Source organism: Eucyclogobius newberryi, unplaced genomic scaffold (assembly GCF_026437365.1).
Source record: "Eucyclogobius newberryi isolate DKJ021-1_F unplaced genomic scaffold, fEucNew1.0.hap1 SCAF_1, whole genome shotgun sequence".
Taxonomy (NCBI): domain Eukaryota; kingdom Metazoa; phylum Chordata; class Actinopteri; order Gobiiformes; family Gobiidae; genus Eucyclogobius; species Eucyclogobius newberryi.
In genome coordinates, this window is record NW_027315723.1 from 40,138,973 (window position 1) to 40,166,909 (window position 27,937).

Here is a 27,937-nt window from a genome sequence, read left to right on the forward strand (position 1 = left end):
AGGGGCCCGAGCTTTTGTTGTAGCAGGTCCCAGACTCTGGAAAAGTCTTCCTCTGAACAGCCCAATCTCTGAATATTTTAAAATCTTTGGTAAAAATCTTTCTGTTAGACAGGCTTTTAACACAAGAGGAGCAGAGCATTTTTATTGCGTTATTTTACCTTGTTTTACATATCTCGTATGTTTTATTGAATTTTATTTTGCCTTTGTACATCACTTTGGGCCATTGTGTTGTTTTTAAATGTGCTTTACAAATACAACTTTTACTAACTTAATTACTTAATTACTTATTTACTTATTTGCTTACTTACTTACTTACTTACTTACTTACTTATTTACTTTCATTTTTATTAGTTCCAGTCCCCATTTAAGTGTATCATCTAGGGACTGGGGCCACACTTTTTTTTTTTTTTAGCTCAGGAGCAGGTCGACTTTGATAATTTTGGTCACACAAGTACTAGTACAACAGAGACTTTGTTGTGAAATATGTCTCTTTTATTTTCAAGACTTTGACAAACTTTATTAATCCACAAGAGTAATTACTTGGAGCTCCAAAAATAAAGCTCTTAATTAGAAAATAGTAAATATAAATAACTGAAAAAGCATTTGTTTGTCTGAGCTTTTTTGCCTCAGAGTTTCATGTGCATGATGTGCTCAAAATGAGCACAGAAGAGATTCATCTTCAATGTCTTCTGACTGACGATATTCAAAGCAGACAAAAATGTGTCACACATGTTATTGATATAATGCAAAATGAATATTAAAGTGCCTCCATGTGCACAAACCCTACTTGATTAAATAATGTTCCACACTGTACAGATGTTAAAGGAGATCTATTATGCAAAACTGACATCTAGAAGCATTTGACTATATTATATTTGCTCCTCCTTGTCATTAAACCACTTAAAGTTGTGATTTTTGCATATTTGAGTAAACTTTGTTCTCTTGTGCACGAGACGCCATTGCTCAATCAGCTGCTCCTGTGTCACGTCCTGATATTTACTTACTGCATTCAGCAATTTTACATTCTTAAACTAAACGGTGACAGGAATCGGCAGCGTTGCATTGCTATTTTAGCAAAAATAATTATTCATTAAATGCTCTGTTTGCTATTGTGAACTGGAACACTTGATCAAACTGCAATTTAAGATCCAAAACACAACATAATGATCCGCGGGTGTAGAAGTACATCGAAGGCAAAAGCACAATAGGTCTTCTTTAATGTTAATGTTAGACTCACTTTCAGCCTTCTGTTGCCGTGTGAATGCAAGCAATGGGGACTGGGTGGTTCCTCTGACTTAATAGAGACTGGCAGATGGCAACTTAGTTCTTGATACTGTCATGTGCGAAAACACACATTTTCATATCACTGGTTTAGATTTTTATGAATACTCAAGGCCTCTGCTGTTTTGTTGTAAGTTTCCTTGGTTCAGTGATCACCCTTCTCGCTCTCGTGGTTCCATTCTGTGTTAGAAAAGCTGTTGAGTTTGCATTCGCAGGCACATTGAGATGTTAACAGTGAATGGCTAATTGTCAGAGCGAAAAGTGCAGATTCGGCAGCATTTTGAGTATAACGTCTGAGGGGACCAGAGGACGTGGACACATGGGAACATGGAGGAGACATAACACAAACAGCAGGTAGCACACTTCTGCGCAGTGAGGATGGTTGGCAACACACATCAACAAGAAATATGTTTGTGAAATCAGGCAAATTGTGTTCATATTACAGAAAACGCACAGTTGAGACACCAATAGCTCCCCTTGAAATGACAATAATTATAAGACAGAGCAAAATCCCAGGCCTAAAGCAGGACTAAACCAAGTATCAGGCCTAAAGCAGGTCTTGACCAGGACTAAACTAAGTCTAAAGCAGTAATAAACAAGATTTGAGCCTGAACGCAGTACCGTATTTTCCGGACTATAAGTCGCACCGAAGTATAAGAAAAAAACATATACGTTGCACTGGAGTATGAAATGCGGTTGCAAGTGTGAAAATAACAAATAATATCATATATAAGTCGCACCCCGGCCAAAACTATGAAAAAATGTGTGACTTATAGTCCGGAAAATACGGTATATAATAATCAAGCATCATATAATCAAGTGTAAATGTTCAAATAATGTAATATTGTCAACATAAAGCTTTATTGTATTGATTTACTCCCACGTGGGAAGAGGAACCAACACTTTTACTAATGTAAGAATAGTACTACTTCTTAAAACAAAGTACAACCCACCTCCGACTGAGTAACATCATTTTGTGAACGCATAAAGAGAGACGGTTTTGGAGATACATTCCACATCTGTAAAACGTCATGAGTGAATGTGATGATGCATCTTTTTAGTCTTTCATTTGGCTGTTTCCTCACATCACTGCTGCTTTGACTGGACCATGAATACTTCTGAATGTCCTCCTCTCTCTCTTTCCTCTTCTTCCCCTCCGTTCCGCTCCCTCTTTCCGCTCATCCTCTCCTCTCTTCTTTCTATGCTTCGCCGCTCTTTTCCTTTCTATCTTTTCTTCAAGAGATTGACGAATATGGGTTTTTTCATGGCCAATTTCAATCATGATTGTTTAAAAAGAACAACTAATGGCTAATGGCTCATAAGCTCTATTTCAGTGTTGCCATAATCTGTGCAGTGCCCTCACTAAAGCCAAATGTCTTTCCTTTAGTCAAGTCAGGGTCCGCCAAACCAACATATTGGCCTGAGTGTGAGATTTAAGGCCAGCAGAAAGCTAAAAAAGTACAAAAATCATCCCGAATACAGTTCTTGCCATCAGTGTATTGGTCTATCGCTTACCTCCTCTCCCCACTTTCCTTCTCCTCTCCCTCTCTGCTCCCTCTTTCCCACCCTGTAGAGGTAGGATGTATATTGAAACGTTTATAATGTAGCAATTGTTGTTTTGAAGATATGCAAAGTTAGAATCTAATCTAATCTAATATAGTATGCTGTCTATATAAAACTATTAGGAATTACCCAACAAAGAAACAAAAACAGCCCCAAAGGGAGATGTCCCCCCGTTTGTTCATGTTTGTTTAATTTACAGATACATTTTTGCACATTACAAATCCTAATGCATTGTGAAAATATCATTTGAACATCATAATCGAGACAATGAGATATTCACTTTAGTTAATTACCCATCCCTCTTTTCTCGCCCTCTCTTCTTCATCTCCTTCCCAGCCCCTCTTCGTCCCTCTCTTCTCCGTTGCTGTGAAGTCTCAGTGTGCTGGTGTGTGTGTGTGTGTGTGTTTGTGTGTGTGTGTGTGTCTGTGTGTGTGTGTGTGTGTGTGTGCGTGCGTGCGTGCGCGTGCGTGCGTGTGTGTGTGTGTGTGCGTGTGTGTGTGTGCGTGCGTGCGTGCGCGCGCGTGCGTGCGTGTGTGTGTGTGTGTGTGTGTGTGTGTGCGTGCGTGCGTGCGCGCGCGTGCGTGTGTGTGTGTGTGTGTGTGCGTGTGTGTGTGTGTGTGTGTGAGAGAGAGTGGGTGGCAGCAGGCAGCAGTCACAGACCATCAGTTGATTCCGCAGTGAGAGAAAAGTTGTCGTAGCATCTGGCCACATTTGCACATATATTCCATACATACATTAGTATTTCAGTTAAATGAATATTTGTAATATTCAAAAGTACTCCAGATCTGATATGGCAAAATTGATGGTGTCTTAGTCGACTAAAGGTTCAATTAGTTGACTAAAGTAATCAGGATCCATATGAACCACAGCAAGGGCAAAGCAATAAAAAAATGTCCAAGCTGCGCCAAAATATGTTTTCTATTTCATTTCATTAACACACACATACATAGATTTGTTTGGTACACAGGCTGTTTTCTCAAAATACATTGAGACACAAAGATCAGCCCTTGAAGCAACACCAATATACATAAACCAAACTTCCAATTAATACTCATTTTGATGGATCGTACAGAGGGATTTATTGATAAACTAACCTTGCTCACAGATAATTATTGTGTATCACTCTGGACGGAGTTCTACACAAAATCAATCTCGCCGAAAGCCGTAGGAAAAAAAAACATTTTAATCTGATTGGTCAAAGTGTCACAACAGCAGGAACAGGCTGAGAAATCAAACTGTTGATAAATCCAGTCAGAGAAAAGCACAGGCTTCTCCCCCATCCTCAAATACACAAAGTGCTTCTGTGTGCACATTTTTAAAAAACTAAATAGTATATCTGCTAAAATAGGCCAAAGAATGTCAAAGTACGTGGATTGGTCAGGCCCACAGCAACAATGCTCAAAGCAAACAGCGTGAGCAGATGGATTCTCAAGAGTTCATCTTGTTGTCAAGGTTAATTGCTCTGCTCTGACCACTGCTCTGGTCGAGTCCATTGAAAACCTCTTTATTTATTTATTTATGAAAAAAATATTTTCACTGGGAAATCCTTGTTTCTGGCTAGCCCACCATTATCATGTGTTTTGGAATTGTTCAAGAGTTTATAGTATTGGACTGAGATTAATAAGGCTCTACAAATCCTATTCAAGTTTACATCCCACTTCATTTTAAGACCATGTATTAATCTTGGACATGAAACCGCTGAAATTCACTGGACTTAATGACTACAGGCCTGTGGCGCTGACGTCTGTAGTCATGAAGTCACTTGAGCCTCTTGTCCTCCCCCACCTCAAGTCCTTCACCTCCCCCCTGCTGGACCCCTGCAGTTCGCCTACAGAACTAACAGGTCTGTGGATGCCGCTATCAACCTGGCACTCCACTTCACCCTGTAGCATCTGGACTCCCTGGGAATGTCAGGATCCTGTTTGTGGACTTCAGCTCGGCATTAAACACCATCCTCCCTGCTCTGCTCCAGGACAAGCTCTCCCAGCTCATCAACGTGCCTGACTCCACCACATCACTGACTTCCTGACAGAACGGAGGCAGTGCCTATCAGGACAGGAGCTCAACAAGGCTGTGTACTTTCTCCCTTGCTCTTATCCTTGTACACAAACTGCTGCACCTCAAGCCACGTCTCTCTAAAACTGATCAAGTTTGTGGACGACACCACCCTCATCGGGCTCATCTGGGACGGGGATGAGTCTGTCTACAGGAGGTGGACCGGCTGGTGTCCTGGTGCAGTGGTAACAACCTGGAGTTCAACACCCAGAAGACAGTGCCCTAACAGACTCCAGGTTGGATCATATCCGACCCTTCTCACCCTGAACACAGACTATTTGAGCCACTCCCCTCAGGCAGGAGGCCACTCCCCTCAGGCAGGAGGCCACTCCCCTCAGGCAGGAGGCCACTCCCCTCAGGCAGGAGGCCACTCCCCTCAGGCAGGAGGCCACTCCCCTCAGGCAGGAGGCTACGCTCCATCCGGACTAGAACCTCTCGCCAAACAGTTTTTTTCACGCTGATGTTTGACTCATGAGCACTTAGCACCTGCCACTTTAACAATTATTCAACCAATAACCATTGATTGCACTGCTCATATTTTGCACATTTAGAATATCTTTTCACATTGTGTATACATCATATTCAGACTAAGTCTTTTAAATCTTTCTTAAACGCTAAATGTTATGCATGCTCTTTTTGATATATTTAGCTACTATTATTATTCATTTTTGAATGTTGCACATTAATGCTAAGGCATGTTTCTCTTTTGTGAATTCTGTTTACTGACAAGGGCAATAAACCACCTTTCTGATTCTAATTTTTGTGAAAGAGCAACACAAAGCAACACACAATTGTAAATAGGAAGGAAAATGTTTACATGATTTCAAGATTTCTTTCAAATAAAAAACTGCAGTGTAGCGCAGCGTACAAATTATTCTGGCTCATGTGTCAATAGTTTGTGGAACTGCTTTTCGCAAATACAGCTAAAAGTCTCTTCAGGGATTTGATGGAGAGCGGTTGTTGAACAACAGTTCAAATTGGATTTGTGTCTGGACTTTGACTGGGCCATTCTATTTTAAACCCGTAGCTCTGGCTTTATGTTTAGGGTCGTTGTCCTGTTGAAGGTGAACCTCCGCCCCGCCCCGTCTTGAGACTTTTGCAGACGCCAACAGGTTTTTGTCAAAGATTGCCCGGTATCTGGCTCCATCCATCTTCCCATCCTCTCTGAGCAGCTTCCCTGTCCCTGCTGAAGAAAGCAGCCCCACAGCCTGATGCTGCACCACCATGTTTGACACTGGAGATGGTGTGTTCAGAGTCGTCTGCTGTGGTAGTTTTCTGCCATACATTGCTTCTGCTTTTAGACCAATCAATTTTGGCCTGATTAGACCAGAACATCTTCTTCCATGGCTTCTGGCAAACTGCAAACAGGACGTCTTATGGCTGTTTTTTAATAATGGTTTCTTCTTGTCACTCTTCCATAAAGACTAGATTTGTATAGTGCATGACTAATGGACAGATACCTCCACCTGACCTGTGGATCTCTGCAGCTCCTCCAGAGTTACCAGCCTCTTGGCTGTATCTCTGATCAGTGTTCTCCTTGTTTGGCCTGTAAGTTTTGGTGGACGGCCATGTGTTGGTAGGTTTGTAGGTTTGTATTTGTGCCATGCTCTTTTCATTTACAGATGATAGATTGAACAGTGCTCCATGAGATGAATACCCCAACTTTGCTTTAAACATCTCCACAACTTTATCCCTGACGTGTCTGGTGTGTTCCTGGACGTCATGATGCTGTTTCTCCTCAATATTCTCTTAACAAACTTCTGTGGCCTTCACAGAACAGCTGCGTTTATACTGAGATTAGTTTGCACACTGATGGACTCTATTCAATCATTAGCTCAACATTCAATCTCTCAGCAACGATCAGAAAACCTCTGAGCAATTGGTTTCACTCAGGGAAAAGGCTGGATACTTTTGCACAATTGTCAGTTTGCTTTTGTTTTGTTTTTTAATCTTTAAATGATGTACAATAGTTTTCCACTTTGTCCCGCTATGTGTTGCTTTTTGAAAGAAAATGCAAATAGAGTGTATTTCAGTTTGTGGTCGTGACGTGACAAAATATGGAAAAGTTCCAAGGGTATGAACACTTTTCCAAGCCACTGTAAATATCAGTGAAATACGACGGGAGAAACACCATGGGAGCTCAAACAAAAACTAACCCAGAGTTTCAGTAGACAAGGCGTGGCTGCCTTGTGTTCTGTAAAACACAAGTTTCAAATCACCTCGTTGTGCCCAGAACATAAAGCCTACATAAAGAAATGCAAAACCGCCACAGGGAAAGAGAAACTCCACACAAATTCTAATTTAGAATTATTTTTTTTTGTCCATGTAGTGTTAAGGAGATCCTTTCCTGGTAGTTTTGCAGCTTCTGTGAAAACCACCACACATCAAGCCTTGAATTATTTTATGGATTTCTCTCACCAAAACAAGTGTCACTTTTAAAGTCAAAGTCAAAGCAAAATCATATGTTGTGTTCATGTTAAATTATTTGATGATTAATATGGGTTATCAATGATGGTTTTATTACCAAATAAAAAATGACACGCACATGCACATTCTCGCATGCACACGCACACACACACGCGCGCACACACACACACACACACACACACACACGCACACACATTGTGTTGCACTTGGTGATGACTCAGAGGGGAGCAGCTGGGAGTGTCTGGTGTGAGCTGTCACCAGAGGAGGATGAGGATGAGGAGGAGGAGGAGGAGGAGGATGAGAAGGAGGAGGAGGAGGAGGAGGAGGAGGAGGAGGAGGAGGAGGAGGAGGAGGAGGACACCAGCCTCAGCAGCACAGCAGCAGAAGTATAGTTAAAGAGGAAGGAATTACATTATTACAGAATCAGAATCTGTTTTATTGCCACTGTAAGTGATTCAGTGATATTGTGCAACATCAAACAAGTGAAAGAAGTCTGGGTTGGCCAGGTAGGAAGAAGGTGGATTTGTAATGCCTTTTCTTGTGTGTGGTTCTAGTTGATAAGTTTTTTCCCCCACTATTGTGGTAAAATGTAAATTGCTCCAATTTCTGTATAGCCACAGCTTTTTACAATGTTCCTGTTAATAAATTTAACCTAATACATTGAATGAATGAATACGTTACTCTCATGATTAGATCTCTTTACTCTCTTAATTACCAGGGTTTCTTGTTTTAAAATATTTATTCAAACAAGTATTATTTTATTTATTTATCAACTGTTATTTAATAAGTCAGTATAATTTTACTTCTTGGATTTGATTGTTATTTTTATATCGATATCGGTGAAATCTGTGGATTTTGGCACCACTGTTTTTTCAGAAAATTGGTAAAATGTTGAGGCTGCAGATGGAAATCATCTGTTTTTTACTAGCTTAAAGGCGCATTGGACGATTTTTCGGCGATTTGGGAACGCAGGCGGAAGTGCACACGCGCACTCCCCCGTGCGGACTGATACAACACACACATGCATTTGTTTGTTTGTGCGACGGATCGCATCCCATCTCTCGTCTCCCGTAGATTTCCGTCTTCTTCTGAGTCAGCTCGAACAGTCTATCTCCGTCCTAATTTTGTCCCGTACACTGAGGGAACTATATTATGATAGATCAATGCGCTTAGACGCGCAGAACCGTGCTGCTCTCGGGGGACGAGCCGCACGCGGCTGCAGGTGAGCGGTAGGTGCGTTTTATGATTGATACGTGGCAGGACTAATCGGCAGTCCACGCCACAAGGAAATAAGACTCAGATCTGGGCCAAAAAAATCGTCCATTCAACCTTTAATGTCTGTACATTGTCCCTTAAAAAAAGACTGTACTAAAAAATAAACAAAAAAACAAAGCTATTTCCGAAGTGCTGCAGAAGTGAAATAAAATCAATCACTCAACATAATAATTTAAATCTTAATATTGGTATCGGCAACTGGCTAAAACAGCTGAGATATCGGTATCGGCTCAAAAATAAAGAAATAATCTCAGACAATCCAAAATTGGTTCCCATTGAAGCCGACACTCATGCTCACATAATTTGAGGTAATCAAACCACAAGCATTCTAGTAATATTTAAACTATTTTACAATTTGTAGTTTATTGAATTGCCGGCATTTACACATTTTTTGGAGACTGTGTATTTGAGTTGAATCCCCATGATGTTTTTTTTCAAGGATGGACATTATAACTCGAGCTTGCTTTTTGTTTGCGAACTTCCTCAGCTTAAACTGCACATCATTTTTTAATATTTGGAAAAAAAATTAAAGCGGCTCTGCTTTTCTTTTCTTTCTTGAAATTTGTTTAGCACTTCAAACAAATCTAACCAGCTAACAGAGTCAAAAAGCTTTCTCAGCATCCAAACTATTACAGCTATGTTTTGTTGCTTTTTTTATATGATTCATTAAAAGTCGGAATCGTCTTATGTTAACTTGCGTTTGTCGTCTATTAATGACTCCTGTCTGATCATTGTGGATTGTTAGTTTGTTTGTGGAAATGTTTGTTCCATTCTTTTGGACATCATTGAAGTGTATAAACAATAGTCCAAATTCATAAAAGGAAATAGGTCTATATGAGGCACAATCGAGTCGGTCCTTCCCTTTATTAGAGATATGATGGCTTTTTTCCAGCTAGGAGGGGTCTGAGTTTTTAAAGTAACAAGGTAAAAGCTGTTAAAAGCAGAGGATTAGATGTTTCTTTCAGAGCTTTACACCACTCTGAGGAGATTTATTGTTCTTTCGTCTCTTGATCGCACCTTGAATTTGCAAAACTGTTATTTTGGTTCCTATTTTTTTTTGTCTTCTGCCATAACAAATTAAGGGTGTCCAAAAATTATCAATTGAATCTTCTTTAACGTTCTTTTCGCTTGTTTTTCAAGTTTCCAGGCTAACAATTTAAAATATTTTGCCCCACTTTTGCAATACCTTTGTTTGGTAAAGAGCATTTTCTTCAGTTTCTAGGGCAGTTTCTAGTGAGGTTTGATAAGTAATCTTTCCTCTTATCTTTTTAATTTCCTGTAGCTCTTGTGGATGCCACTTCTTGGCATGTTTTACGTTTTTCTTGCAGATCATTTAGCTTTTTCTCCCTTTGTTACTTTTTTGCTGAAGCAATAGCTATAATTTTCCTCTCAAAACTGCTTTAGCAGCATCCCAAATGATGGGCCGTGAATTTTCACCATTGTCATTTTCCTCCAGATAAGTCTTAATGTAATTTACAAAGGTTCATTAAGCAGGCCGGTATTGAACCTCATAATTGTGTCTTTTAATCTTTCCTCCAAGTTTACAGTAATGTAATAATGTAAATACCTGTTTTTCACAGGCCCTTGATGAGAAAAGCTTGTACAGGAGAAAATTATGTCCCCTATTTATGAGGTCCTTTTCCTCTTTGGCCCTGGAGCACTGCCCTGGCTGGTCCCTGCAGTCTGGACTGTCCTGGGCTGGATCAGAGGTGCTTTGATCAGCCCCAGACAGGTGTCCCAGCATAAAGACACTGCTCTTCTGGGCTGACAGATGATCCTGCGCTTCTCAAGAACTATGACCACAAACAGGAAAGATGAACTGACTCTCTGCCTGCTCCGAGCCAACAGGGTTGACAGTGCATGGCACCGAGGGATGCATACCTAAACCCACGTTCAGGTTCAAGTCCGGATTCGAATCCAGAGGTTTAGGTTCAGGTCCGGACCTAATGAGTCCGGACCTGAACTCATGCCATTTTTGCATAATGTTATAACAGCATAACACACGCAAATTGGCTAAATTAAGTTGAAGACACATGAACAAGGACGACTATCAAGCACAAGGCTTAACTGCAGAGTGAAATAAACTAAACTTGTCTGCTTTATTCACTGTTTTTAACAGAAGTTACAACTTACAAATCACAAGCTGCTAGCTAACACACATTCATGTGTTTTACTAGAGGAACAACTCCCGAACAAGAGCAAGTTAAGTATTGGTATTGGGGCAGCAGTTTCAGCTGATACTGTGTTTGTCAAGTGTATTACTGGTTTGACTGGGCTGTTCCCCACACCTGAAGTTTAATGCTTTAGATACATTTCCACTCTTTAATTTTGCAGATCCATTGGCATCAAAGTCATGTAAAGTCAACTCGAACCACTATAAATCAATCAACTTAGCAGTATCAAAAATAGAATATGAAAATATTTTACACTACACACAATACATCATATTAACAGCATTAAACACAAGACCATATTTAACAATTGTAGAATACAAATACTATTACAAAATATAAGCTCCAGTTAATGAATCCAGCAATTAAACAATATTACTTTGACTTAGTATTTACTTAGATGTATAAATATGTATATTGCACACTAACCCACCTAAATAAATGCTACATCACAACACAACATAACAGTTATTTTATTCATATTGTAGCGACCCTCGTCTCTAGTGCGCGTGCGCGGTCTCTGGGGCGGAGCTAAGAGCGGGCTCAGGAGACGAGGTGGTTTCTGATGTTCCTGTTCCATCACCATGGTTACGGCCAACAGTAACCAACTCTGTTCAAGAAATAAAGTGACAACTTGTGAGCACTAAACCAGCATCACTGACCTGAGCGAGAAGTTACAGTATTTACACCCAAACCAAAGCACAACCCGCTCCTTTAACAAGCGTTAAACTAACTCACGGAGCGGCACAAGCGGCGACGCACGCGGCGGCTTCAAACGCTTCAATTAAGCTAGCGATCTTCCCGAAGGTTCGGTCTCTCGCGTCTTTAAACTCATTGCGCCGGCTTCAACTTCTGCCGCGGGGAAGACGCGTGCGTCGCTGATGCTCCGGGTCATTGACAGCGATGTCAGTGTTTACGTCTTTTCCAGCGCGAATTTCGCGATCTATGGAAGGTTTAGGATGGTTTAGTTTCTAGAACGTAAAGGATATAGAATGTGAGTGGTAGATTTTTAATGAGTCCAGAACCGAATCACCGGGGTTTCGGTTTTTTTGGACCTGAACCGAAACGTTTTTACAAGTCCGGATCCGGTCCGTCGTAACGGTACACATCCCTAGTGGCACCTGTGGTGAAAATGGACAATTAAGTAAAAAAACTAAAAATACATGCTAAATTAATTGTTTTTGTTGCTTCTCATCTCAAAATCATCCCTGAAAAGTTTCTTTTGCTTTGGCAAACTTGGTAAGTAGGCAACTGTTGTTGTGATTTTGGGCCTTACAAAAATAAATTGATTTGATTTGATAACCTATTAAAAGGAAGCGCGCCCATAAAACTTTTCTGGACTCATTCGGATCATTTCAGTGCTTTAATTGTTAGCATCTTGACAATAGTTATGCAGCAAATGTTCTTGTTGCAGTAGCCAAACCCAAGCTTCCACATTGAACATAAAAGAACAAGAGCTGATGCTTTTTTGCATACGCATAATTTTAGGTTATGAAATGTGACACAGTTACTGTGTCTCTACACACTGATGGAGATGCAGAGAATGAGGAGGCAGATGGTTCTGCTGCTGTGGTGACGATGGGCTTTAGATAAAAGTGGGAAGCTATGATTGGCTGAATGGATGCCAAGAGCCCTGGATTTAACATCAAACCATTATTAGCTAAATCCGTGGTGTTTGTGTACCAGTGTGCAAAACTCACAAATGCATCAGCCAAAACCCTATTAAACGCATGCCATGTTGTGTGCTCCGCTGTCCCTCTGTGTTTCCTAATTATTTTGGGGTGTACTTGAGTCTTGTTACTATGTTATTCGTTATTTACAACATGGGCATCACCCCTGCAAGGCAACGCTGTGAACAATACAACATGGTTTCTGTAGACTTTTTTGTTTGCACAAAAAGGAATTTTGTGCATTTTCTTTTAAAATGTAATGTCATGCTGTAGTTCTTCACCCATTGACACACTATTGAGTGTCTGCGTCATAAAGCAGACACTATATGTTCTTGTATTCCCATTTATTTTTCATGAGGAGTTTCAACTCCTCAACACTTTCACAGATTTCAACAAGTTACACCTCTTTACGATCGCTTTCTCCGTCTTATGGGGGCTATTACTTTTGACATTTGTACACCTTGCACTTTTTTTCAGTATTTGCAAAAGTAAATTGCTAATGCTAACGCTAATGCTAATTAGTGTTAGCATTAGCGTCTCTGTTGCTAGGTGACGGAGGTGCAGGGAGGAGGGGGTGCAGCCGGGTCACCGAGGCGATCGCTTCCTTTCTCCCTGCTCAGGTCTGCGTTCAGCACGATCTTGTAATTTGAGTTGCAAACTACGCAATCATCAACTGTGAATTACTGAGCGTCGTTGGTATGCCGCAAAACGCAGCAGAAAACATGGACGAGCGGGAAGGGGGTCGCGCGGGAAGGCGAGAGCCATCATCGCCGCTAGCGCAGCTTTAATGTAATTTGTTTTCAATTAAATCTGACTTTTTATCTTAAGTAGTACCACCAGTACTACTTACACACATGTTGTACTTTTACGCAAGAACGCAGACACTCGCAATGGCTTCAGCCATCACACATTATCTAGTTGACTATTACTCTTTATCTATAATAATAATAATGTTGCTTGGGTTTTAATATTGCTCGATTTAGGGAGCTGAAAATGATATAGGCTCTGTTGGGGCTTGGGCCTAAAAAGAGAAAAGTGCTGTGGAACACGTTTTCCAGGAACAACTATCAGTTTTCCTCAGACTATTTCTAGGTCACAACAAAAACAGGACAATTATTTTTCTCCACCTATGTATTTATTGAGATGATTCATGTCTTTTGTATGTTTTTTATCATTATTATTGGTTTGAAATACTTGGCATTTTGTTCTGAAGTTTCCTGTTCTCCGTAAAGACTGCTGAACTTTAGATCAGAACAATGGACTACTTGACATTTGTCTAACAAGCTACAGCAGGTACAGCAGATACACCTGGTGCTCAGGGGGTTCAAGTTAACCTTTGAAAAGATTTCACCTTCGCAATTACTCTGTGTAGTTGGATGTTCCCGCTGTTTACCTTACAAGGGCCAAACAAAAGGGAACGTAAGCACACAAAATTTAGATGGAGAATGTTGTATGATGGTACAACAGAAAACAATGATTGATTGTTTAAGCTGTTGCACAATTAGACTATGTAATGTCTACAATTTGAAATTATGTGTGTCTTGTATGACATCCAAAACTAATGAAGTGTTTATCGTGGACAGCCAGCTTTCGACTACCAAGTGTCCGTAGCCTAAATAGTTTTCCTGTGGAATTGGGCCGCTTGTTTTTCCATGTAAAATGTGTCAATTGTGGAATATTCCTAATAAAAGTCCTTAATTTCTGTGACAAAATCTTCAGATCCAGCTCTTTCAATGTAAATGTTAAGGTTTATTTATAAAGCACAACTTTAAAAGCCCAAAGTGCTGTACAGAAAAGTACAGTAATACATAAGTGACACAAGATAAGATATAATCAATTAAAAATACAAATAAAGTTAGTAAAAAATAATGCCTCAGCTCAGTTTGTGTCAAAAGACAAGAGAGAAAAGGTAGGTTTTTAACAAGCTTTTAAATCGCTCTAATGTCTCTAACATGTGCAGATTTAACATGCAGAGGCTGTTCCAGAGCCTGGGCCCCGCCACAGAGAAAGCTCGGCCCCCTGTTCATAGGAATTTAGCAATGTCACAGCGTCCCCTGTCCTTAGGCAAATGTCCCAAAGTCCCCTGTTCTTTGACCCTCCGTCACAGCAAGGAAACACTACAAAACCTCTGGGATAAAGTAGAAACCTCGAAGAGTTCCACAGTGAATGAGAGATCCTACTCCTTCAGACGGACAGGCGGACGCACTTCAATCTGCAGATAGACTGTGAACCACTAAGGAGGAGAACCATTTCTTACAGGCAGATGAAGAGCCGTTCAATTTTATTTGAGACCGTTTCTTGTGGCAGTTGAGGAGCATCCAGATCCACAGGTTGGCTTGTGGCTAAAAGAAAACCACTCCCCGAGGGAAGAAGGACAGAACGATGTGAATAGCAATAAGCAGACTTCAAGTGAAATTAAATATGAAACTTTGCTTGATAGAATAAGTATTCAGAAGCAGAGGATAGTGCTCCAGCTGCCATACTTCCCCAGCTTAGTTGCTCCTAGGGCAGCGTAGCTGAAACTGTAGGTTTATAGTTCTGTTCCTAACTGGCCTGACCATAAGCAATTTCAAAGAGGAACGTTTTAAGCCTGGTCTTAAATGAAGAGACTGTGTCGGCCTCTTTAACATGGACAAGAGCTGATTCCATAACACTTGACCTCCTACTGTGCTTTTAGAGACTCTTGGGACAGAAGTTTGTTTGTTTGGATGATATGGTATGCTATAGTACCATATCATCCAAACAAACAAACTTCTATCCCAAACTTCTTTGAGGTAGGATGAGGCCTAATGACAATATTGTCATTCCTGTTGTCAAATGACAATATTGCATTGTTGCCTAGATTACGTTGTGCCTTCCTCATAACTCGGGCATACAACTACTGTTTATTAACAATTGCCAACTTTGTGTTTCTTGTGTTTGCTCAGGCTCTGCGCAGGGATTAGCTGGGTGAGTTTTGGGCCTGGCCGCTGTTAGCTGGCCTCCTCCGGGATATTTACGCACATGCACGCTCCCCCCGACTTTAACACATGAGAGGCAAGCAACACAGGCCAACCATGAAAAAGATTTACATTGGCAAAACTGCTTTAAAAGTGTCCCGCAATGGTGGCAAGCATCCCAAGAAGAGGTAAGAGCCGGATCAGAACCGCTGTTCACCAATCATCAGTGTCCCATATTTATTTATTTTTTTCACGATTTTGAGCCCGTAAGGCTTTATTAGACAGGAGAGGAAAGTGTGAAATGGGGGATGAGAGAGAAGGGAGGACATGCAGTAAATTGCCGGAGTTGGGATTCTAACTCACGACACTGCAGGAAAACTAATGCAACATTAAAAAAGGTTTAAATCCAGATTAAACCTGGACAAAATATAAATACACGGGTCCTAAAACAAGTCTAAATGATTAGATTATCAGTCTATACCAAAACCATGACCAGTTTTAATTAAATTGGTAATACTTCATTTATCGAGCACGTTCACAGATAAAAATCCCAAAGTGCTTTACAGAGAGGAATAAAAACAACAAGAAAATGTACAATAAAGAATAAAGACATAGAGCCAACAGTCAACCAACAGCTTGTTGTTTAAAATTATGATTAACACAAATAAATCCGGTCTAAACCAGGAATCAACCAAGTAGTTAGGTCCAAACAAGAAATAAACCGGGACTGAACTAGGTTTAAAATCAGGACACAAGGCCAAACCAATTCTAAAGTCTAAACCAGATCCAGAAATCAGGGCCCATCTTTACTTAAATCATGTCAAAACCAGGGTAAAAAATAATTTACTCTACACTGTATATATCGAAAAAACACATGATAACAATACATCTTTTCTGGACTTTCCGCATTTAAAAACAAAAAACTAAACGTAACCAGGACATGAATCCACATCAAATGTAAATGAGCTCATAATCGTAACACTCACAAAGCCTCTGTGTCCGTTGTTAACAGAAGTCATGCCAATAATGTTTCAGTTCACAATGCTTAATTGTTGCCAGAAAAGTGGACCAGCCACCGAAGAGGTAGTCATATCACATCGTTTCCATTTGCGCTCACACTCCTGTCACGTCCTTCCGGGACTCCCACTTCTGCCTCCCCCGACTCCTCTCACCTGCCATAAAAGCTTTCAGATTGTGACTCAGCCTATTCACACTCCAGGGACCGAACACTAATGTACAATTGTGTTTAGTTTATTTTTTTTTAAATCCCTCGATCCACTTTACAACAAACAAACAACAAACGCCTGTATTCCCAAGCTCATGTATGCCATTGACTAACAGGCGGAGGTGAGAGGGCTGGGGCAGCTGGGTAATGTAGTGCTATAGTTGCATCTGATCAGCAGGGACAGTGGCTGTGCAGACAGGGATAGTGCTGTTTATTACATTGTGAATGTGTAAACAATATAAAGAGGAAATAATAAAAAAAGCATTCAAGAATCAGCGACAACCAGAGGAAGGTAGAGCAGACAAAATGTGTACTCAACAGTTCTGTGTGGGAAGAAATGAAATACATGTACCGAAAACACATACGAATTAGTTCAGTATTTGTGATACTTGATCATGTAATTTAGTGAGAAATGGAAAAAACTGCATGATTTAAAAAAATAAATAAATATCCATGGGCAATAATATCTGAGAGAAGACTGTAATATCAACTAATACAATACTTTCACAACGATTGTAAAGGTTTGAACGTCAAAGTGAACATTTTGTTGTTGTTTCTTACCAAAAAACTCCAACTTCTGCAATTAGGTAATTGTGCCTATTTAAACTGTGATTTTATTTGACCGTGATTATTGTCCAGCCCTAATAAAGAACAGTTTTCAAATAGAAGTACAAGTGATTAAAGAAATTGAAAATACAAAAAAACATGTTTGTCAAAATGGTGAAACTTGTACCGTAGTAACCTCCTCATTTCACCAAATAATAATATAAGAGTCAAAAGCTTAAACGTGCTCATGTCCATAAAGAGACACAAAAATATCAGTGTACAATATTTCTTCTTGCAGAAATGTGTAGTGTATTTTATATTTTAAGTAACTTTACATTTAACCATCACAATGAAATTTGACCACGCCATTTTACTTCTAAATCACTCCAAATCATTAGTTTACTTAATTTTTATCAACTCGATGATGTTGTTTTTGGTGCTTGTCCCATTTGAATAACTGACAGCACCAGTATTTATTAACACAGTAAATATTTCAGCCAATGTGTGAACAAATCCACCAACGAGCTTCCCACTCTGTTCCGTTTTTTTTGCATATTAATTGACATTTCATAACATTTTAAAAACAATAATTTACACCCCGCTGCTTCTTTCTGTCCGTTCAAACTATTTCAAAGTAGATTGCATTTCCCCCACAATGCATTTGGCCTGAGATTAGACTGAAGCCGGCTAATGCATGTACATTGTGGTGGTGTGTACATGTTTACAGGAGGAGAGTGTAACCGTGAGCCATCAAAGTCCATGTATGTGATGTATTACAGTTCAGTGGCTCAGGCGCCGTGTGAGGCAGAAGAAATCTACTGTAGGTGGGATTAAAACGTGTGCTGATGAAAGAAAAACACGTTCTTGTGCAGGATTTAATGTGTGTGAAATACTTCAGTCATTCAAGCGAAGCCAGACGTTGTATTCCAGATGAAGAATACTTTTACAATCTTTCATATCATGGAATTGTATATCAGTGGATGAAGTACTCGGCTTTGTTGCTTAAGTAAAAGTACTGGCGGAGCAAAAAATATCACACTTTTTAATGTTACATTTTACTAAATTAAAAAGTACTTGTATCACATGCAAGTTTTGATTAAAAAGTGTATTGCTTTGCTCAAAGCCGGGACTTGAACTCAAAACTTTCAGGATGTCACTATAAACATAAAATAACTTATTAATTTTCAGTATTTTAAAAGAATTGTAGTGAAGTACAAAGGAAGTGAAGAAGAAAAAAGTATCCCCTGTAACAGATACCTAAAAAAATACTCAAGTACAGTACTTGTACTTTTCTACCACTGTTGTATATGAACAATATCTAGAAAAGTCAACTTGTACTGAAATGAGAGAATTGTGAGCCTTTGTGTCGGTCAAATACTATTATCTTGCCATTTTTCCGTCAGTGCAGGTCACAGTCTGTCAAGCTGTTCATATAAATACACTAAATCAACTAATAAAATCTAACATCTTTCAATTAGCGTTTTTTTTTTTTTTTTTTAAATCAACACCAGAAGCATTTTGTCACTCTCTTATGTCCAGCTCATCAACCCCGCCCTCTCTCCACTGCTCTTCCATGGCCTGTAACAAACCTGTGATTGTGGTGTTTTCAGTGTTTTATTGCATTTCTACGAGTGCGCCGTATTCAGTTGGTGTAGCTGATTTACTTTGTATCGTTTCCCGTACCTCAGTTTAAAGTTGTTCTCTGTCCTCGTCTGAAATATTCCTGCAATATTCTGCCTTTTCACTGTGACACCTGTGACACTGTTGCTTCACGATGCTTTACTTTTTCCATTCGCAGGTACGTGATGTGTTGCTTATTTACGGTCGCTCACTGCGTCTGAATCACCTTTCCACAACAGCCCTGCGTTATTCTTGGTTTACAGTTATTTCTGCCATCATTTCCGTGGCTTGTATTATCATCATCATATATTGGTTTCTTTTACAGCTTCTTTCCACCCATTTGCATTTCCATCAGTTGTGGCTTTCCTGTGGCTCGTGTCAACTTACCTGGGAAAAATTCATGGTTGATTTCTGGTTGTTTGCCACGTTTCTGTGTGTGTAGCTCGTTGCTGGAGCAGAAAGAGGACTTGCGGAAGCGTCTCTCGTACACTACACACAAACTGGAGCTGCTGCAGAATGAGTTTGACTCCACAAAGGTGTATCTGGAGACGGAGCTGAGGAGGGCCCAGGAGGAGCTCGACAAGTTCACCGACAAACTGCGCAGGTGGGTGGGGTGCATGTGCGGGGACAGGGGGGCAACACAATGTATGTATGCATTCACGGTGTGGGATACTGCATATATATTATTATTATTATCATTATTATCACAGGGGCGTAACATTTTTGGTAATATCACAAAAAACTCAGATTATCGTAGACCCACAATAGAAACATGGATTTCTCTGCAGTTTGTTTAATTTACAGTCAATTATACCCCTTTTTTTCCTCTTTTGGGTTAGTCCTTGTTTATAACTACTGTAGCAAAGGTATATTCCCACTTTAGATTCAGTTTGGTTGTACTTTAGCCCTAGTGTAGTATCTCTTACAGCCCTGGTTTATATCTGGTATTACATTACATACATTACAATATATAATCCTGATTTGACATTTAATGACTTTATTTTGGGTAGTAAATAATATCTGACTTTTTCATACACACAGAATTTTACAGATTATGTAAATTATGTACAGTTATAAGGAACATTCTTATTAATGGGCTATAATAGCTAGTCTCTTTTAGGCAACTGCACTTAATCCGTACAGTTTTATAATTATGTTGTTGCAAGCCTGCAGCTGTAGCAATTTATTAAAAATAACAGATTTTCCCCCCATAAAAAAACCTCATATGCTTGGACACGTCGCACGTTTCGCCTTTGGAAAATCCTCATGGTGATTTCACACGGCGACTTTGTAATCCTTTTGTAGCTAACGACCGAGTGAATCCCCCCAACACTGGATTCTGACAAGCTTGACATTCAGCCCCTCTAATGAAAAGACGTCCAAGTATCTCCTCAGACAAGATGTCAGCCAGAGTACAAAGCCACAGAAACTCATAATTAGCACTGCTTCGAAAATATGATGGCAAGACCTTCAGTAATTGTAATATCGCTTGAAATGACACACTTTGCATTAGCCGAGACCTGCATCTCCGCTCTGCTCGCCCCATCGCTGCGCAGAGAGAGCAAAATATGGCCGATTTCTATTATTGATCGCTCGGTCGGATAGCTCATCTGGGCCTGTCAGCGTTTTTATGGAAAAGGTCAAGCGCGCTGGCACAGATCGTTAGGGAGGATTCAGATGTGGTCAGGAAAAGACTCTATGACGAGTTTGGGTTGGATTTGGAGAGCAGGATTAATGTGTTTGAATGGGTCGGATGGGAAAGTGAGGGAAATTAAAATAAATAAGTCAATTATATAGGCCATTTTTAGAAAACACTATTACGGTTTGATCTCTTAGTTTAATCCTGTTGTAGACGTGATTTAGACATGTTCTCGTCTTGGTTTAGTTCTGGTCTTGTTATGTTTGGTTTCAGGTTTCTCCCCATTTTATTTGAAGTGAACATTGTCTATCAATTGAACCAAAAGCTTCTAAAATCTAATGATACATATTCTCTGATTTTACTAGACTCAGTAAATAGTATTTGTTATATTTTATCCTACAAGCCATGAAGTGTGTTCTGTCCTGAGTGTGACCCAGCAAATTAGAATGTGGGTCCAGATGGAGCCACAGGCGACTGGAGCTGACTCAAAGACTCCATATGCCACTTGTCTTCTCCAGTCACAGCAGCGTGACTAAAGAGTTATATCAGCCCCAAGCAGGACTAAAGCATTGCTGAAGCAGGACTAAAGGAGGACTAAAGCAGGTCTAAAGCAGGGCTAAAGTCGGACTAAAGCATGTCTAAAGCAGGACTAAAGCAGGGCTAAAACAGGACTAATGCAGGACTAAATTAGGACTAAAGCAGGTCTAAACCAGGGCTTAAGCAGGACTAAAGCAGGACTGAAGCAGATCTAAAGCAGGGCTAAAGTCGGACTAAAGCAGGTCTAAAGCAGGACTAAAGCAGGGCTAAAACAGGACTAAAGCTGTGCTAAAGCAGGGCTAAAGCAGGACTAAAGCAGGACTAAAGCATTGCTGAAGCAGGACTAAAGCAGGACTAAAGCAGGGCTAAAGTCGGACTAAAGCAGGTCTAAAGCAGGACTAAAGCAGGGCTAAACAGGACTAAAGATGTGCTAAAGCGGGGCTAAAACAGGACTAAAGCAGGACTAAAGCATTGCTGAAGCAGGACTAAAGCAGGACTAAAGCAGGGCTAAAGTCGGACTAAAGCAGGTCTAAAGCAGGACTAAAGCAGGGCTAAACAGGACTAAAGATGTGCTAAAGCGGGGCTAAAACAGGACTAAACACGGGCTGAAGCAGGACTAAAGCAGGTCTAAAGCAAAGCAGGACTAAAGCAGGGCTAAAACAGGACTAAACCTGGGCTGAAGCAGGACTAACGCAGGACTAAAGCAGGACTAAAGCAGGACTAAAGATGACTAAAGCAGGACTAAAGCAGGGCTAAACCAGGGCTGAAGCAGGACTAAAACAGGACTAAAGCAGTGCTAAAGCAGGGCTAAAACAGGACTAAACACGGGCTGAAGCAGGACTAAAGCAGGACTAAAGCAGGGCTAAAGCAGGACTAAAGCAGGGCTAAAGCAGGACTAAAGCAGGGCTAAACCAGGGCTTAAGCAGGACTAAAGCAGAACTAAAGCAGGTCTAAACCAGGGCTGAAGCAGGGCTAAAACAGGAGTAAAGCAGGAATAAACTAGAACTAAACCGAGGCTGAGGCAGGACGAAAGCAGGACTAAAGTAGGGCTAAAGCAGGACTAAAACAGGGCTGAAACAGGATTAAACCTGGGCTAAACCTGGGCTAAACCAGGGCCAAACCAGGTACAACCCAGCCAATACCTGCAGAACTGAACCAGGTCTAACTTAGGACTTAACTAGGACTATACTAGATTCAACCCAGGATGTAATCAGGTCTGATACAGGACGTAACCAGGACTGTACCAGGAGGTCTAACCCAGAACTTAACCAGGTGTAAAATAGCTCTACAATGGGACTTCACCTTGTATTTGGCTCAGCATCGAAGAGCTTAGTGTGTGTATAGTGACCTGTACAGCCCCCTCCTCCTGTGGACCGTATACTGCTGAGGGGGCATATGCGTCCTCATCCGCACACCTCTATATGCAGCCTGTATACCACTGTGCTCACTGTCATTACTCTTTGTGTTGTGCAGAATACAAAGCAGCTACTCAGCCCTGCAGCGGATCAACCAGGACCTGGAGGAGAAGATCCACCGAGATGTGAGTCAAGAGGACGTATGAGGGAACCCTTTTAGTCAAATGTGTCCTTCAATTTACATTGAGTTTCACTTTTAGAATTGAGACACTTCAAGGTTTCTACATAATTATTATTGATAACAACAGTTTAATGTCACCCAATCACGGAAGCAAATACATAAGACCTACTTTGTGGTGGCTGTAGGTTTATTACTTACATGCTCACCAAAAATCTGCTAATAATCAGATTTCTAGAGTTATTAGATTGTTGAAATTACACATAAACTGAAATGAGATTTTTTTTTAATATATATATTTTAAAATTTATTGTACACCAAAAATCCAAAACTTGTAATTTTTGAAACACACCGCAATAATCTAGTCTAATTATTGGGTTATCTGGTAATTCTATTCATTATATTTTTGGTATTTTTGATATTTTTTAGTATTATTATGTGGATATTGATAATATGTCTGCCAATGCACATCGGAACCTGAGAGGGTTGAGATAAGACTATTTTGTTTCTTGTCCCAGTGCAGACCTATTGTAAAAGCAGCGTTTAGGGTCAAAAAGAGACCACAATGTCCTGTGTACATCTAATTATCAAGCTTTTTTTATCTGCCCCGTTTAAAACAGCTACACAGTTGCAGACAGAAGGTTAAGGAACAGACAGTGAAAAACAAACATGTAGGATGTATTTCAGTTACTCGCAGGAATTATATGTAGCAGTAGAATTGGCTTTGTTTGGGCTTGGATCAGAAGTCTATGATTCTGCTGCTGGAGCTGGTGTGATAATTAAGACAGGAATCATATTTTTTTTAGTGGTGATGGTATCATATAGTATTTACAACAACAGAAATAATAATAACACCATATCAACTTTTGAAAGAGGAAAGTGCACTGGGTTTGAGTTCAATAAGTTGCAACAAAAATGTCCAAGAGAAAAGAAAAAAATCTGATTGCGTCGATACGGGCAGGTCCAATGAAATGTCTGAGCAGCAACCCACGAGGATTCATCAAATTCAATGGGGTATTGTCCAAAAGAGTCATTAATGTGGGTGCGCAGATGTAACATTCAGGTTTTTTAAAAGAGAGTGGTGCGGGACAGGCTGATTGTAGGCTCAAAGTGACTCAGCTCAACATCGAATCAGCACCTGGACAAATCCTCACTATTGTCTAACACAATGGCAGCAATGGACTCCCCATGGACTCGTAGTTAGCTCTGTTCAAAGCTGTCTCATCAGCCTCCCCACGCACTCTAACGAAGGAAATGTACCGGCACAGGTTGAATACTGCTCTGTGTGCTACCATTGGTCGAGCATGGTCACGTGACTCGGTTGCGTGAAGAACGTAAGTGTGGTTGCAAACATGGCAGGCTTGGAATAAACAAATGTATGGTCTTTATTTGTTTATGAATGTGACAAATTTCAATATTAAAGCATTGTTAAAGCAGGATTTTAATATGATGATGATTTTTAACCAGGGTTACAAACAGCTGGATAGAACTGAGACAAAGGGGCAGCGTATTTTCAATTTGGGGCCATGAAAGTACAGTGTGCATCTCAACTTCAATAAGGGATCATAAAAAAGCAAACGTAATGGACTTGGCTAATCCAAAGCCACAATTCTCAAGACAATAAATCGCAGGGTAAACATGTCCACACATTTCTAAATCAAATCCTTAATAAAACACAATTAACTTAAAAGAATATGCATGCAATTTTTACATAGTTAGTCATGGCCAACAGCTAGCCATAAGATGACAACTATATGCTAACAATCTGTCAATTTAATATAATATACATCAGGAGAGAGACAAGGTTTTGGAGTAGCAAATACTCTGGAGCTGATTTGAATATGAAAGGCCTGGTGGTGGTGCCATTGACGCTAATTACAGCTTATTTCACCAAACTGTCCTCCTCCTAACGCACAGTGATAGTCCGGGCTTTGTTCTCCGGTCCGGTGCACCTCGCTTCATTTGTGCCGCGCTGGATAACACACAATTAGCCGTCTTGTCTGCGAACGCATCAGGTGCCACGGCTTTTGAATAGAGTGCTAAACGCTAATGAGAGCCGCTGTTTGCAGTTGTTTGGACGATGACGATGAAAAGGGGATTTGAGGTACAGGTAATAAAGGGCTTGATAGGGTCAGCTAATTGAATATGTTGAGTTGATAGCACTTTACAGAATTGAAATCTAGCTAAATCAACCAGGAAGTCTGTATTTCCTCCTCGTTTCTTTTTCCTGCCACACTTTTCTATGAATTACCTTTCGAACTTCCCCGCAGCAGCAGAACCACCAAACTCCTCAGTCTCTCCATCTGCTCTTCATCACCACGTGTCTGATCCCCGGGGAATTGTTGTTCTTTTAAACCAGTACGATGCCTTTAGCTTAACACCGATGTTGCTAACTGCCAGGGTCTAGCTGCTAAAGTTTATTCTACGTAATAACATATTTCTTTTCTCTTATGTTTGTTTTAAGGACACATATGTGAAACTGACTTTTTGAGCTTTTAACTATGTTATAACATTGTTCCTTCCTCAAACTGGAGTGGTAAATAGATTCATTCACAATTGTTTCATTAATCCTGTTAATTAATCCTCTGAGCTTTACAAAATCGGTTCAAATTCCCCTGATTTTTGACATCAAAGGTAGAAGTCTGGAAGCCTCCTGTGCTGTTTTTTTGATTCATAAATAATCCAGACTCCTTCTGAGCTTGTATGCCATCAATTCATCATTGTATGCCATCAATTCATCATTCATTAGGCAAGGGCAGTTTATTTGTAGAGCACAATTCGTACACAAGGCAATTCAAAGTGCTTCACACAACAGGAAAAATGTGTTAAAATCACAAAGACAATAGACACAGTCATATGCACAGCTAAACAAAACCGTTTTAGCTTAGTTGAACAGCATTTTGGGGGAAAGCTAAGTTTGTTTGTCTGCTGCCATTAGACGAAGTGCTAACACCAATCCTGGTGAGGGAAGGCCTTACTAGTAGAAAGTTGTGGTGTTTTTATTATATACATTATTTTAAGTACTTAAGAGCTTGGTTAAAAGCCACAAACAGTACAGATAATGCACAATACATAATATTTAAAGCAATATTGAATGCATAATACATTTAAAGGTTCACTATGTAACTTTTCTGATGGAGGGTCAGCCACCTGCTTGTCTTCATGGAGATGTAATCGCTTCACAGTTAGTATTAAACAAACTTTTACCAGGGAAACAAGCAAGTGGCCGTTCAGATTAGTGGAGAGAAAAGCCTGCTCACAAGGCGTGTGCAGTGCTTCTAATCTGGCAATGTAATAAGTATTGCAATTCACATGCACAATACAATAAGATAAGATAAGATAAGATAAGATAAGATATTCCTTTATTGTCCCACATGGGGAAATTTCATTGGTGCAACGCAGGAAGTTACAGAGGTAGATACAGAGGTAGATACAGAGGAAAAGAACAGATCACTTATAGGAAGTCTGAAAAAACACTTTCAGTAGAAGATCTCCTATAAACAAAAACTCCCATAGACAAAACCCAACAAGGGATGGAGGGGAAAAAATAATAAAGATAAAAATAACTAAATAAATAAATACATAAATACCATTGCATGTGATCACGACAGTAATTGCACATGAATATGTTTCACGACGGCTCATGGATTGCAGATGAATTTCACAGTAATTGCACATGAATCACGACAGTAAATGCACATATGACGGAATTGCACATGGTTAGGTCAGTATTGCGAGTGTTCAGGACTAATAGTGTTTGTTATAAAGTTATATAAAGTTATTAAATGCAAATACTAATAACAAAGGTTATTTATATCTTTGAGTTTCAATGACTTTAGAAGACCATCACTAATTGGCACATTTACTTTGTCTATAATAACTGTTATGTCACTTTATACAATGTCAAGTTTGTATTGAACCTGAATTAGTCTGAAAGTAGTAATGATTGTTTGGTCACACTGGGCATAAACAAGTTTAGATTGGACTAAATAAAGGATAGATTGGAACTTAACAAGATCTAAACTATGACTGAACAAAGAGTCCTTCATGAGCATAGCCTAAAAGCTGATCATTTGTTCCCAGTAATGCCACTGTTACAGCTCATTAAGAAGCTTGTAAACCACTGTATAACCCCAAGATATATTAAAAACAAACTGAACTGAAGAATTGTCCCTAGTGAATCCCCATTGAGGCGCACTCCACAGTTTGAGAAGCAATGATCTATAGTCATAGAATAAATTAAATTTGCAAAAAACAAATCACCTTTCAACCCTCTTCACCTGTTTTATTTTCAATGCAAGCTCCACTTGCATTGAAAATAAAACAGTTGAAGAGGGTTGGCCACACTGGGGAAATATGGCAGTTTAATATAGTGGAGATCTTGTCAAAACATTTCTGTGCCAAGTTCTGAGCACAAAGTCTGGTGCAGAGGAGAGCAGACACGCAGGCAAACTGGGCCCTGGTTACCAGTAGTAACCAGAGAAACACATTCATTCTGCTGCCTCTTGAACTGTGCTTTGAGAGTGAAACTGTGTTTTTATGACTAGAAATAACTAGAGGTTGGATTTCACAATTTATTAATTTATGGGGCAGTGCATATGGCATATTAAGGTCAGCCTGAGAGTATTAGGCAAGTTATAAGGTAATAGCTCGGTCGAAAAATTATTGCAAATAATATTATGAAAAGCAGCATGTAAATCAAACAGAGATTAAATGAAAGGAGAGATTGATTAGATAAAACACCTCTCCTGGGGTCTTGACACTAGTGGTGGTAAAGAGGAGGAGATGGAGAGCCTATAGAGGCTGATGGTTTTGCTGCTGTGATGGAGATGGCAAAGAAGAGTTTTGTGTATTTATATCATAGTTTGATGTGTGATTGATTGAGATGTAAAGCTAGCGGGCGAACAGGTCGTGGAAGGAGTAAACAGGAGATGCAGTTTTCCAAGTGAATAGATTCATATGAAGTTTGAACACAGTTACGGTTTTTAACTTGATGCACAGTGCTATAAACATTATGATATGTTAATTGCCATCTTTCAAATCTCTCCTGTTATTTTCAATGTTTTGTTTATAATTTTTTTTTCCAGTCACAGCATCATGAAGATGAGAAGCGAGCCCTGAGTCGAGAGATCATTGTCCTCAACAACCATCTGGTGGAGGCCAAGCTCGCCATCGACAAGCTTCAGGAGGACAATGTAAGGGCCCTCGATCTGACATTTGTCTGTTTAAAAAGATTGCTTTAGAAGAAGGAGGTATTTGTGAAGAAAAGAAAAAATATAATAATAATATAATATAATATAATATGTAAATAAAAGCTTGGATGCTGCGATGAACCACCAGTGCAAACTCTGCTTATTTGAATTATGTTGTGTGATTGAGGAAATGAAATCTGCCTATAGTATTGGGGGATTTCAACATTAGGGTAACTTTATGTCATCGAAAGTGGCACCTTTTGA

At 39.9% G+C, this 27,937-nt stretch overlaps 1 protein-coding gene across 2 annotated transcripts in view; it reads left to right on the plus strand.

Annotated features, from left to right (window-relative positions):
- LOC140360910 (brain-enriched guanylate kinase-associated protein) overlaps positions 1-27,937 on the plus strand; it is a 56,489-nt gene that overhangs the window by 16,122 nt on the left and 12,430 nt on the right. Inside the window, exons 2-5 of one of the 2 annotated variants that reach the window (XM_072446380.1) lie at positions 15,370-15,569; positions 19,215-19,376; positions 22,422-22,488; positions 27,569-27,676. In XM_072446380.1, coding sequence (XP_072302481.1) covers positions 15,472-15,569; positions 19,215-19,376; positions 22,422-22,488; positions 27,569-27,676 — 435 coding nt within the window. In that variant the 5' untranslated portion in view covers positions 15,370-15,471. The remainder of the gene's footprint in view (positions 1-15,369; positions 15,570-19,214; positions 19,377-22,421; positions 22,489-27,568; positions 27,677-27,937) is intronic. The other variant, XM_072446389.1, reaches the window with a different exon arrangement.